The sequence below is a fragment of the Anolis carolinensis genome, unplaced genomic scaffold (assembly GCF_035594765.1).
Source record: "Anolis carolinensis isolate JA03-04 unplaced genomic scaffold, rAnoCar3.1.pri scaffold_24, whole genome shotgun sequence".
Classification (NCBI taxonomy): Eukaryota; Metazoa; Chordata; class Lepidosauria; order Squamata; family Dactyloidae; genus Anolis; species Anolis carolinensis.
Window position 1 is genome coordinate 369,738 of NW_026943833.1, and position 12,500 is coordinate 382,237.

General features: G+C 29.6%; 1 protein-coding gene across 5 annotated transcripts in view; it reads left to right on the forward strand.

Annotated features, from left to right (window-relative positions):
- The window catches only part of LOC134294836 (coiled-coil domain-containing protein 63-like), a 39,718-nt gene that overhangs the window by 22,879 nt on the left and 4,339 nt on the right, over positions 1-12,500 (forward strand). For 2 of the 5 annotated variants that reach the window (XM_062966589.1, XM_062966585.1), the window contains 3 exons: positions 444-673; positions 6,462-6,536; positions 6,616-6,808. In XM_062966589.1, the coding sequence (XP_062822659.1) occupies positions 444-673; positions 6,462-6,536; positions 6,616-6,808 (498 nt within the window). The remainder of the gene's footprint in view (positions 1-443; positions 674-6,461; positions 6,537-6,615; positions 6,809-12,500) is intronic. The other 3 variants (XM_062966587.1, XM_062966586.1, XM_062966588.1) reach the window with 3 other exon arrangements.

Genomic DNA, 12,500 nt, shown 5'->3' on the forward strand with positions numbered 1-12,500 from the left:
TAATAATAGAAAATACGATAATATTGGGAAATAATCGTAATAATATATTGGAAAGGAAATAATCATAATAATATATTGGAAAAATAATATTGGAAAATACTATAATATTAGAAAATAATAATAATAGAAAATACGATAATATTGGGAAATAATCATAATAATATATTGGAAAAATAATATTGGAAAATACTATAATCTTAGAAAATAATAATAATAGAAAATACGATAATATTGGGAAATAGTCATAATAATATATTGGAAAAATAATATTGGAAAATAATATCATATTAGAAAATACGATAATATTGGGAAATAATCATAATAATATATTGGGAAAATAATAATGTCATAATATAATATTAGGGAAAAAAATAGAAAATAATAATGGATAATAATACAGCACAAGTGTGACGTTCCTTGTGTGTCTCTCTCTCTCTCTCAAGCAGCCCTGAAGCAGAAGACGCGGGCCAAGTCCAAGGGGGGGAGCTTCGAGAGCTACGAGGTGGCCTATTTGCGCCTCCTGAAGTTGACCGAGAACGGGGACATCGACCGCCTGGCCAAGGAGTTCGCCGAGAAGGAGAAGAAGAACTTTGCCGCCTTCAGCTACGTCACCGAGCTCAACGACGACAACGAGAGGCTCCTCAAGCGGATCCAGAGCGTCCAGGTCCAGGGGGTGGGGTGGCCTTTTTGGCCTTCACGGCTCTTTTCTCTCGTTCTCCTTCCTTCTTTTCTTCTCTCCCTTCCATTCCTTATTTCCCTTCGTCCTCTTCCTTCCTTTCTACGCATAATATATTATTATATTTTATTATATTATTTTTCTTATCGCCACCTAGTGGTTAATGCAAGCAATGACGTCCTGATTTATTATATTATATATTATGATTCCTATCGCCACCCAGTGGTTGATGCAAGCAATGACATTAGATTTATTAGATGAATATAGATTTATTATCTATATATATAAAAGAGTAATGGCGTCACGGCAATTCACAAAACAACAAAAGTACAGGCCCCCCCAACCTCGAAATTTGACAACACAACCCATCGTCCACACCTCTAGGTTATTATTATTATTTTATTATATATTATATTATATATTATGATTCCTATCGCCACCCAGTGGTTGATGCAAGCAATGACATCCTGATTTATTATATTATATATTATGATTCCTATCGCCACCCAGTGGTTGATGCAAGCAATGACATTAGATTTATTAGATGAATATAGATTTATTATCTATATATATAAAAGAGTAATGGCGTCACGGCAATTCACAAAACAACAAAAGTACAGGCCCCCCCAACCTCGAAATTTGACAACACAACCCATCGTCCACACCTCTAGGTTATTATTATTATTTTATTATATATTATATTATATATTATGATTCCTATCGCCACCTAGTGGTTAATGCAAGCAATGACATCCTGATTTATTATATTATATATTATGATTTCTATCGCCACCCAGTGGTTGATGCAAGCAATGACATTAGATTTATTAGATGAATATAGATTTATTATCTATATATACAAAAGAGTAATGGCGTCACGGCAATTCACAAAACAACAAAAGTACAGGCCCCCCCAACCTCGAAATTTGACAACACAACCCATCGTCCACACCTCTAGGTTATTATTATTATTTTATTATATATTATATTATATATTATGATTCCTATCGCCACCCAGTGGTTGATGCAAGCAATGACATCCTGATTTATTATATTATATATTATGATTCCTATCGCCACCCAGTGGTTGATGCAAGCAATGACATTAGATTTATTAGATGAATATAGATTTATTATCTATATATATAAAAGAGTAATGGCGTCACGGCAATTCACAAAACAACAAAAGTACAGGCCCCCCCAACCTCGAAATTTGACAACACAACCCATCGTCCACACCTCTAGGTTATTATTATTATTTTATTATATATTATATTATATATTATGATTCCTATCGCCACCTAGTGGTTAATGCAAGCAATGACATCCTGATTTATTATATTATATATTATGATTTCTATCGCCACCCAGTGGTTGATGCAAGCAATGACATTAGATTTATTAGATGAATATAGATTTATTATCTATATATACAAAAGAGTAATGGCGTCACGGCAATTCACAAAACAACAAAAGTACAGGCCCCCCCAACCTCGAAATTTGACAACACAACCCATCGTCCACACCTCTAGGTTATTATTATTATTTTATTATATATTATATTATATATTATGATTCCTATCGCCACCCAGTGGTTGATGCAAGCAATGACATCCTGATTTATTATATTATATATTATGATTCCTATCGCCACCCAGTGGTTGATGCAAGCAATGACATTAGATTTATTAGATGAATATAGATTTATTATCTATATATATAAAAGAGTAATGGCGTCACGGCAATTCACAAAACAACAAAAGTACAGGCCCCCCCAACCTCGAAATTTGACAACACAACCCATCGTCCACACCTCTAGGTTATTATTATTATTTTATTATATATTATATTATATATTATGATTCCTATCGCCACCTAGTGGTTAATGCAAGCAATGACATCCTGATTTATTATATTATATATTATGATTTCTATCGCCACCCAGTGGTTGATGCAAGCAATGACATTAGATTTATTAGATGAATATAGATTTATTATCTATATATACAAAAGAGTAATGGCGTCACGGCAATTCACAAAACAACAAAAGTACAGGCCCCCCCAACCTCGAAATTTGACAACACAACCCATCGTCCACACCTCTAGGTTATTATTATTATTTTATTATATATTATATTATATATTATGATTCCTATCGCCACCCAGTGGTTGATGCAAGCAATGACATCCTGATTTATTATATTATATATTATGATTCCTATCGCCACCCAGTGGTTGATGCAAGCAATGACATTAGATTTATTAGATGAATATAGATTTATTATCTATATATATAAAAGAGTAATGGCGTCACGGCAATTCACAAAACAACAAAAGTACAGGCCCCCCAACCTCGAAATTTGACAACACAACCCATCATCCACACCTCTAGGTTATTATTATTATTTTATTATATATTATATTATATATTATGATTCCTATCGCCACCTAGTGGTTAATGCAAGCAATGACATCCTGATTTATTATATTATATATTATGATTTCTATCGCCACCCAGTGGTTGATGCAAGCAATGACGTCCTGATTTATTATATTATATATTATGATTTCTATCGCCACCTAGTGGTTAATGCAAGCAATGACGTCCTGATTTATTATATTATATATTATGATTCCTACCGCCACCCAGTGGTTAATGCAAGCGATGACGTCCTGATTTATTATATTATATATTATGATTCCTACCGCCACCCAGTGGTTAATGCAAGCAATGACGTCCTGATTTATTATATTATATATTATGATTCCTATCGCCACCTAGTGGTTGATGCAAGCAATAGATTATTATTATTATTATTATTATTATTATTATTATTATTATAATCAATAGATTATTATTATTATTTTATTATATATTATATTATATATTATGATTCCTACCGCCACCCAGTGGTTAATGCAAGCAATGACGTCCTGATTTATTATATTATATATTATGATTCCTATCGCCACCTAGTGGTTGATGCAAGCAATAGATTATTATTATTATTATTATTATTATTATTATTATTATTATAATCAATAGATTATTATTATTATTTTATTATATATTATATTATATATTATGATTCCTATCGCCATCTATTGGTTAATGCAAGCGATGACATCCTGATTTATTATATTATATATTATGATTCCTATCGCCACCTAGTGGTTGATGCAAGCGATGAAACCCTGAATTATTTTATTATATATTATATTATATATTATGATTCCTATCGCCACCCAGTGGTTGATGCAAGCAATGACATCCTGATTTATTATCTATATATATAAAAGAGTAATGGCGTCACGGCAATTCACAAAACAACAAAAGTACAGGCCCCCCCAACCTTGAAATTTAACAACACAACCCATCATCCACGCCTCTAGGTTATTATTATTATTTTATTATATATTATATTATATATTATGATTCCTATCGCCACCCAGTGGTTGATGCAAGCAATGACATCCTGATTTATTATATTATATATTATGATTCCTATCGCCACCTAGTGGTTAATGCAAGCAATGACATCCTGATTTATTGTATTATATTATATCATATTATATATTATTATTCTGTAGAGTTGAGTTGAGTTGAGTTGCCATAGAGAAGATCTTCATAATTCAAGGATGATAGAGTCAAGTGGGTAGAGGCTAAGGTCGTATGCCTCCATGCACCATAGAGTTGGAGAGCTAGAGAGTAGGCCATAGTGTTGGGTGGCCAGAGTGTTGACATGACTTGCAAATGATAGAGTTGGGTGGACAGAGATGTTTAGGAGTGGGGAATGACCTTTACAACCCATGAAATGGGGACAAGGGGACTCTCTAGCCACCCAACTCTATGGTCCGTGGAGTCTTAGACCTTGACTTTCTAGCCACTCAACTCTATGGTCCGTGGAGTCTTAGACCTTGACTTTCTAGCCACTCAACTCTATGGTCTGTGGAGTCTTAGACCTTAACTTTCTAGCCACTCAACTCTATGGTCCGTGGAGTCTTAGACCTTAACTTTCTAGCCACTCAACTCTATGGTCCGTGGAGTCTTAGACCTTGACTTTCTAGCCACCCAACTCTATGGTCTGTGGAGTCTTAGACCTTAACTTTCTAGCCACTCAACTCTATGGTCCGTGGAGTCTTAGACCTTAACTTTCTAGCCACTCAACTCTATGGTCCGTGGAGTCTTAGACCTTGCCTTTCTAGCCACCCAACTCTATGGTCCGTGGAGTCTTAGACCTTGACTTTCTAGCCACCCAACTCTATGGTCTGTGGAGTCTTAGACCTTGACTTTCCAGCCGCTCAACTCTATGGTCCGTGGAGTCTTAGACCTTGACTCTCTAGCCACTCAACTCTATGGTCCGTGGAGTCTTAGACCTGGACTTTCTAGCCACTCAAATCTATGGTCCGTGGAGTCTTAGACCTTGACTTTCTAGCCACTCAAATCTATGGTCCGTGGAGTCTTAGACCTTGACTTTCTAGCCACCCAACTCTATGGTCCGTGGAGTCTTAGATCTTGACTTTCTAGCCACCCAACTCTATGGTCCATGGAGTCTTAGACCTTGACTTTCTAGCCACCCAACTCTATGGTCTGTGGAGTCTTAGACCTGGACTTTCTAGCCACCCAACTCTATGGTCCGTGGAGTCTTAGACCTGGACTTTCTAGCCACTCAAATCTATGGTCCGTGGAGTCTTAGACCTGGACTTTCTAGCCACTCAACTCTATGGTCCGTGGAGTCTTAGACCTTGACCTTCTAGCCACCCAACTCTATGGTCTGTGGAGTCTTAGATCTTGACTTTCTAGCCACCCAACTCTATGGTCCATGGAGTCTTAGACCTTGACTTTCTAGCCACCCAACTCTATGGTCTGTGGAGTCTTAGATCTTGACTTTCTAGCCACCCAACTCTATGGTCCATGGAGTCTTAGACCTTGACTTTCTAGCCACCCAACTCTATGGTCTGTGGAGTCTTAGATCTTGACTTTCTAGCCACCCAACTCTATGGTCCGTGGAGTCTTAGATCTTGACTTTCTAGCCACCCAACTCTATGGTCCATGGAGTCTTAGACCTTGACTTTCTAGCCACCCAACTCTATGGTCCATGGAGTCTTAGACCTTGACTTTCTAGCCACCCAACTCTATGGTCCATGGAGTCTTAGACCTTGACTTTCTAGCCACCCAACTCTATGGTCCGTGGAGTCTTAGATCTTGACTTTCTAGCCACCCAACTCTATGGTCTGTGGAGTCTTAGACTTTGACTCTCTAGCCACCCAACTCTATGGTCTGTGGAGTCCTAAATCCTGACTTTCTATCCACCCAACTCTATGGTCCGTGGAGTCTTAGACCTTGACTTTCTAGCCACCCAACTCTATGGTCCGTGGAGTCTTAGACCTTGACCTTCTAGCCACCCAACTCTATGGTCCGTGGAGTCTTAGACCTTGACTTTCCAGCCACCCAACTTGATAGTCCGTGGAGTCTTAGACCTTGACTCCCTAGCCACCCAACTCTATGATCCGTGGAGTCTTAGACTTTGACTCTCTAGCCACCCAACTCTATGGTCTGTGGAGTCCTAAATCCTGACTTTCTATCCACCCAACTCTATGGTCCGTGGAGTCTTAGACCTTGACTTTCTAGCCACCCAACTCTATGATCCGTGGAGTCCTAAATCTTGACTTTCTATCCACCCAACTCTATGGTCCGTGGAGTCTTAGACCTTGACTTTCTAGCCACCCAACTCTATGGTCCGTGGAGTCTTATATTAATGGACATCCTCCTTGTTTCCTCCAGAACGAGATCGACCAGCTCAAGCTGGAGCAGGAGAAACACCAGGAGGTCCAACACGGGTCCCTCAAGGAGATCGAGGTGAGCGAGGAGGGACGAGGGGATTCTGAGGAGGCCATTTTGAGGAGGACCATCACCACCATAGAGCCTTCCCTTCTAGGAGAAGCTCCGCTGGGCGACGGAGGAAGGCAACCGCTTCGAGAAGAAGGCCAAAGAGAGCGGGAAGAGACTGGCGCAACTCACCGCCGCGGTCGACTTCCTGTTTCAGAAGATGGGGTGCGACGCCACGCCCATCCGGGAACACCTCGGGGAGACCGGGGAGGTCACACGGCACAACCTCATGCACTACTTCGGTACCACCACCATCATCATCATCATTATTATTATTATATATCATAGTATTATTCTTATTATTATTATTAGTATATTTTATATTATTATTATTATATAATATAGTATTATTATATAGTATTATTATTGTATATTATAGTATTATTATATTTTATTGTATTATTATAAGGAGTAGTACTATATATTATAGCATTCTTATTATAATATAGTATTATTATATTTTATAGTATTATTATAAGTAATAGTAGTATTATACAGTATAGTATTATTATTTCTAGTAATTACTATATTTTATAGTAATATTATCATATATCATAGTATATTATAGAAATATTATATTTTATAGTATTATTAGTAGTATATATTATAGTATTATTATTATAATTTAAATTATTATTATATTTTATAGTCTTATATATATATTATTATTATATATTATAGTATTATTATATAGTATTATTATTGTATATTATAGTATTATTATATTTTATTGTATTATTATAAGGAATAGTACTATATATTATAGTATTATTATAATATAGTATTATTATATTTTATAGTATTATTATAAGTAATAGTAGTATTATACAGTATAGTATTATTATTTCTAGTAATTACTATATTTTATAGTAATATTATCATATATCATAGTATATTATAGAAATATTATATTTTATAGTATTATTAGTAGTATATATTATAGTATTATTATTATAATTTATATTATTATTATATTTTATAGTATTATATATATTATTATTATTATATATTATAGTATTATTATATAGTATTATTATTGTATATTATAGTATTATTATATTTTATTGTATTATTATAAGGAGTAGTACTATATATTATAATATTATTATTATAATATAGTATTATTATATTTTATAGTATTATTATAAGTAATAGTAGTATTATACAGTATAGTATTATTATTTCTAGTATAATTACTATATTTTATAGTATTATTATCATATATCATAGTATATTATAGAAATATTATATTTTATAGTATTATTATTAGTAGTATATATTATAGTATTATTATTATAATTTATATTATTATTATATTTTATAGTATTATATATATTATTATTATTAGTAGTAGTAGTAGTAGTATTTTATTTATTATTATTATTATTATTATTATTATTATTATTATTATTATTATTTCACCACCTAGTGGTTATTGCAAGCAATTATATCATATTTGCAATAATAATAATAATAATAATAATAATAATAATAATAATAATATAGTATTATTATTGCCACCTAGTGGTTGATGCAAGCAATGACATCCTATTTGGAATAATAATCATAATCATCATTATATTTTATTATTATTAATATATATATATATTATAATTTTAATATTATTATTATTATTATTATTGCCACCTAGTGGTTGATGGAAGCAATGACATCCTATTTGGAATAATAATCATAGTCATTATATTTTATTATTATATTATTAATATATCTATATTATAATTTTATTATTATTATTATTATCATTATTATTATTATTATTATTATTATTATTATTATTATTTCTAGCCAGTGGTTGATGGAAGCAATGACATCCTATTTGGAATAATAATCATAATCATCATTATATTTTATTATTATACTTATTATTAATATATCTATATTATAATTATTATTATTATTATTATTATTATTATTATTATTATTATTATTATTATTGCCACCTAGTGGTTGATGCAAGCAATGGCATCCTATTTTGAATATTATCATTATTATTATTATTGCCACCTAGTGGTTATTGCAAGCAATGACATCCTACTTTGAATAACAATTATAACCATATATTATTATTATATCTTTTATTGATATATATTTTATCATTATATTTTACTTAGTATTGCCACCTGGTGGTTATTGTAAGCAATGACATCCTATTTTGAATAATACTATTAATTATATTTTTATTATTATACCTATTATTATTGTTGTTGTTATTGCCACCTAGTGGTTAATGCAAGCAATGACATTATATTTTGTATTATTATTATTATTATTATTATTATTATTATTATTATTATTATTGTTATTGTTATTATTATTGCCACCTAGTGGTTGATGCAAGCAATGACATTATATTTTGTATTATTATTATTATTATTGTTATTGTTATTATTATTATTATTGCCACCTAGTGGTTGATGCAAGCAATGACATTATATTTTGAATTATTATTATTATTATTGTTATTGTTATTATTATTATTATTGCCACCTAGTGGTTGATGCAAGCAATGACATTATATTTTGTATTATTATTATTATTATTATTATTATTATTATTATTATTATTGTTATTATTATTATTGTTATTGTTATTATTATTGCCACCTAGTGGTTGATGCAAGCAATGACATTATATTTTGTATTATTATTATTATTGTTGTTGTTATTGTTATTGTTATTATTATTGCCACCTAGTGGTTGATGCAAGCAATGACATTATATTTTGTATTATTATTATTATTATTATTATTATTATTATTATTATTATTGTTATTATTATTGCCACCTAGTGGTTGATGCAAGCAATGACATTATATTTTGAATTATTATTATTATTATTGTTATTGTTATTATTATTATTATTGCCACCTAGTGGTTGATGCAAGCAATGACATTATATTTTGTATTATTATTATTATTATTATTATTATTATTATTATTATTATTATTGTTGTTATTGTTATTATTATTGCCACCTAGTGGTTGATGCAAGCAATGACATTATATTTTGTATTATTATTATTATTATTGTTATTGTTATTATTATTGCCACCTAGTGGTTGATGCAAGCAATGACATTATATTTTGTATTATTATTATTATTATTAATATTGTTATTATTATTGCCACCTAGTGGTTGATGCAAGCAATGACATTATATTTTGTATTATTATTATTATTATTGTTATTGTTATTATTATTGCCACCTAGTGGTTGATGCAAGCAATGACATTATATTTTGTATTATTATTATTATTATTGTTATTGTTATTATTATTATTATTGCCACCTAGTGGTTGATGCAAGCAATGACATTATATTTTGTATTATTATTATTATTATTATTATTATTATTATTATTATTATTGTTATTATTATTGCCACCTAGTGGTTGATGCAAGCAATGACATTATATTTTGTATTATTATTATTATTGTTATTGTTATTGTTATTATTATTGCCACCTAGTGGTTGATGCAAGCAATGACATTATATTTTGTATTATTATTATTATTATTATTATTATTGTTATTGTTATTGTTATTGTTATTGCCACCTAGTGGTTGATGCAAGCAATGACATTATACTTTGAATTATTATTATTATTGTTGTTATTGTTATTATTATTATTATTGCCACCTAGTGGTTGATGCAAGCAATGACATTATATTTTGTATTATTATTATTATTATTATTATTATTGTTATTGTTATTGTTATTGCCACCTAGTGGTTGATGCAAGCAATGACATTATATTTTGAATTATTATTATTATTATTATTATTGTTATTGTTATTGTTATTGTTATTATTATTGCCACCTAGTGGTTGATGCAAGCAATGACATTATATTTTGTATTATTATTATTATTATTATTATTATTATTGTTATTATTATTATTATTGCCACCTAGTGGTTGATGCAAGCAATGACATTATATTTTGTATTATTGTTATTGTTATTGTTATTGTTATTGTTATTGCCACCTAGTGGTTGATGCAAGCAATGACATTATATTTTGTATTATTATTATTATTATTATTGTTATTGTTATTGTTATTGTTATTGTTATTGCCACCTAGTGGTTGATGCAAGCAATGACATTATATTTTGAATTATTATTATTATTATTGTTATTGTTATTATTATTATTATTGCCACCTAGTGGTTGATGCAAGCAATGACATTATATTTTGTATTATTATTATTATTATTGTTATTGTTATTGTTATTGTTATTGTTATTGCCACCTAGTGGTTGATGCAAGCAATGACATTATATTTTGTATTATTATTATTATTATTATTATTGTTATTGTTATTGTTATTGTTATTATTATTGCCACCTAGTGGTTGATGCAAGCAATGACATTATATTTTGTATTATTATTATTATTGTTATTGTAATTGTTATTATTATTGCCACCTAGTGGTTGATGCAAGCAATGACATTATATTTTGAATTATTATTATTATTATTATTGTTATTATTATTGCCACCTAGTGGTTGATGCAAGCAATGACATTATATTTTGTATTATTATTATTATTGTTATTGTTATTGTTATTATTATTGCCACCTAGTGGTTGATGCAAGCAATGACATTATATTTTGTATTATTATTATTATTATTATTATTATTATTATTGTTATTGTTATTGTTATTGTTATTATTATTGCCACCTAGTGGTTGATGCAAGCAATGACATTATATTTTGAATTATTATTATTATTATTATTGTTATTATTATTGCCACCTAGTGGTTGATGCAAGCAATGACATTATATTTTGTATTATTATTATTATTGTTATTGTTATTGTTATTATTATTGCCACCTAGTGGTTGATGCAAGCAATGACATTATATTTTGAATTATTATTATTATTATTGTTATTGTTATTATTATTATTATTGCCACCTAGTGGTTGATGCAAGCAATGACATTATATTTTGTATTATTATTATTATTATTATTATTATTATTATTATTGTTATTATTATTATTATTGCCACCTAGTGGTTGATGCAAGCAATGACATTATATTTTGTATTATTATTATTATTATTGTTATTGTTATTATTATTGCCACCTAGTGGTTGATGCAAGCAATGACATTATATTTTGTATTATTATTATTATTATTGTTGTTATTGTTATTGTTATTATTATTGCCACCTAGTGGTTGATGCAAGCAATGACATTATATTTTGTATTATTATTATTATTATTGTTATTGTTATTATTATTGCCACCTAGTGGTTGATGCAAGCAATGACATTATATTTTGTATTATTATTATTATTATTGTTATTGTTATTGTTATTATTATTGCCACCTAGTGGTTGATGCAAGCAATGACATTATATTTTGTATTATTATTATCATTATTATTATTGTTATTGTTATTATTATTATTATTATTGCCACCTAGTGGTTGATGCAAGCAATGACATTATATTTTGTATTATTATTATTATTATTGTTATTGTTATTGTTATTATTATTGCCACCTAGTGGTTGATGCAAGCAATGACATTATATTTTGTATTATTATTATTATTGTTATTGTTATTATTATTGCCACCTAGTGGTTGATGCAAGCAATGACATTATATTTTGTATTATTATTATTATTATTATTATTATTGTTATTATTATTATTATTGCCACCTAGTGGTTGATGCAAGCAATGACATTATATTTTGAATTATTATTATTATTATTGTTATTGTTATTATTATTATTATTGCCACCTAGTGGTTGATGCAAGCAATGACATTATATTTTGTATTATTATTATTATTATTATTATTATTATTATTATTATTATTGTTATTATTATTATTATTGCCACCTAGTGGTTGATGCAAGCAATGACATTATATTTTGAATTATTATTATTATTGTTATT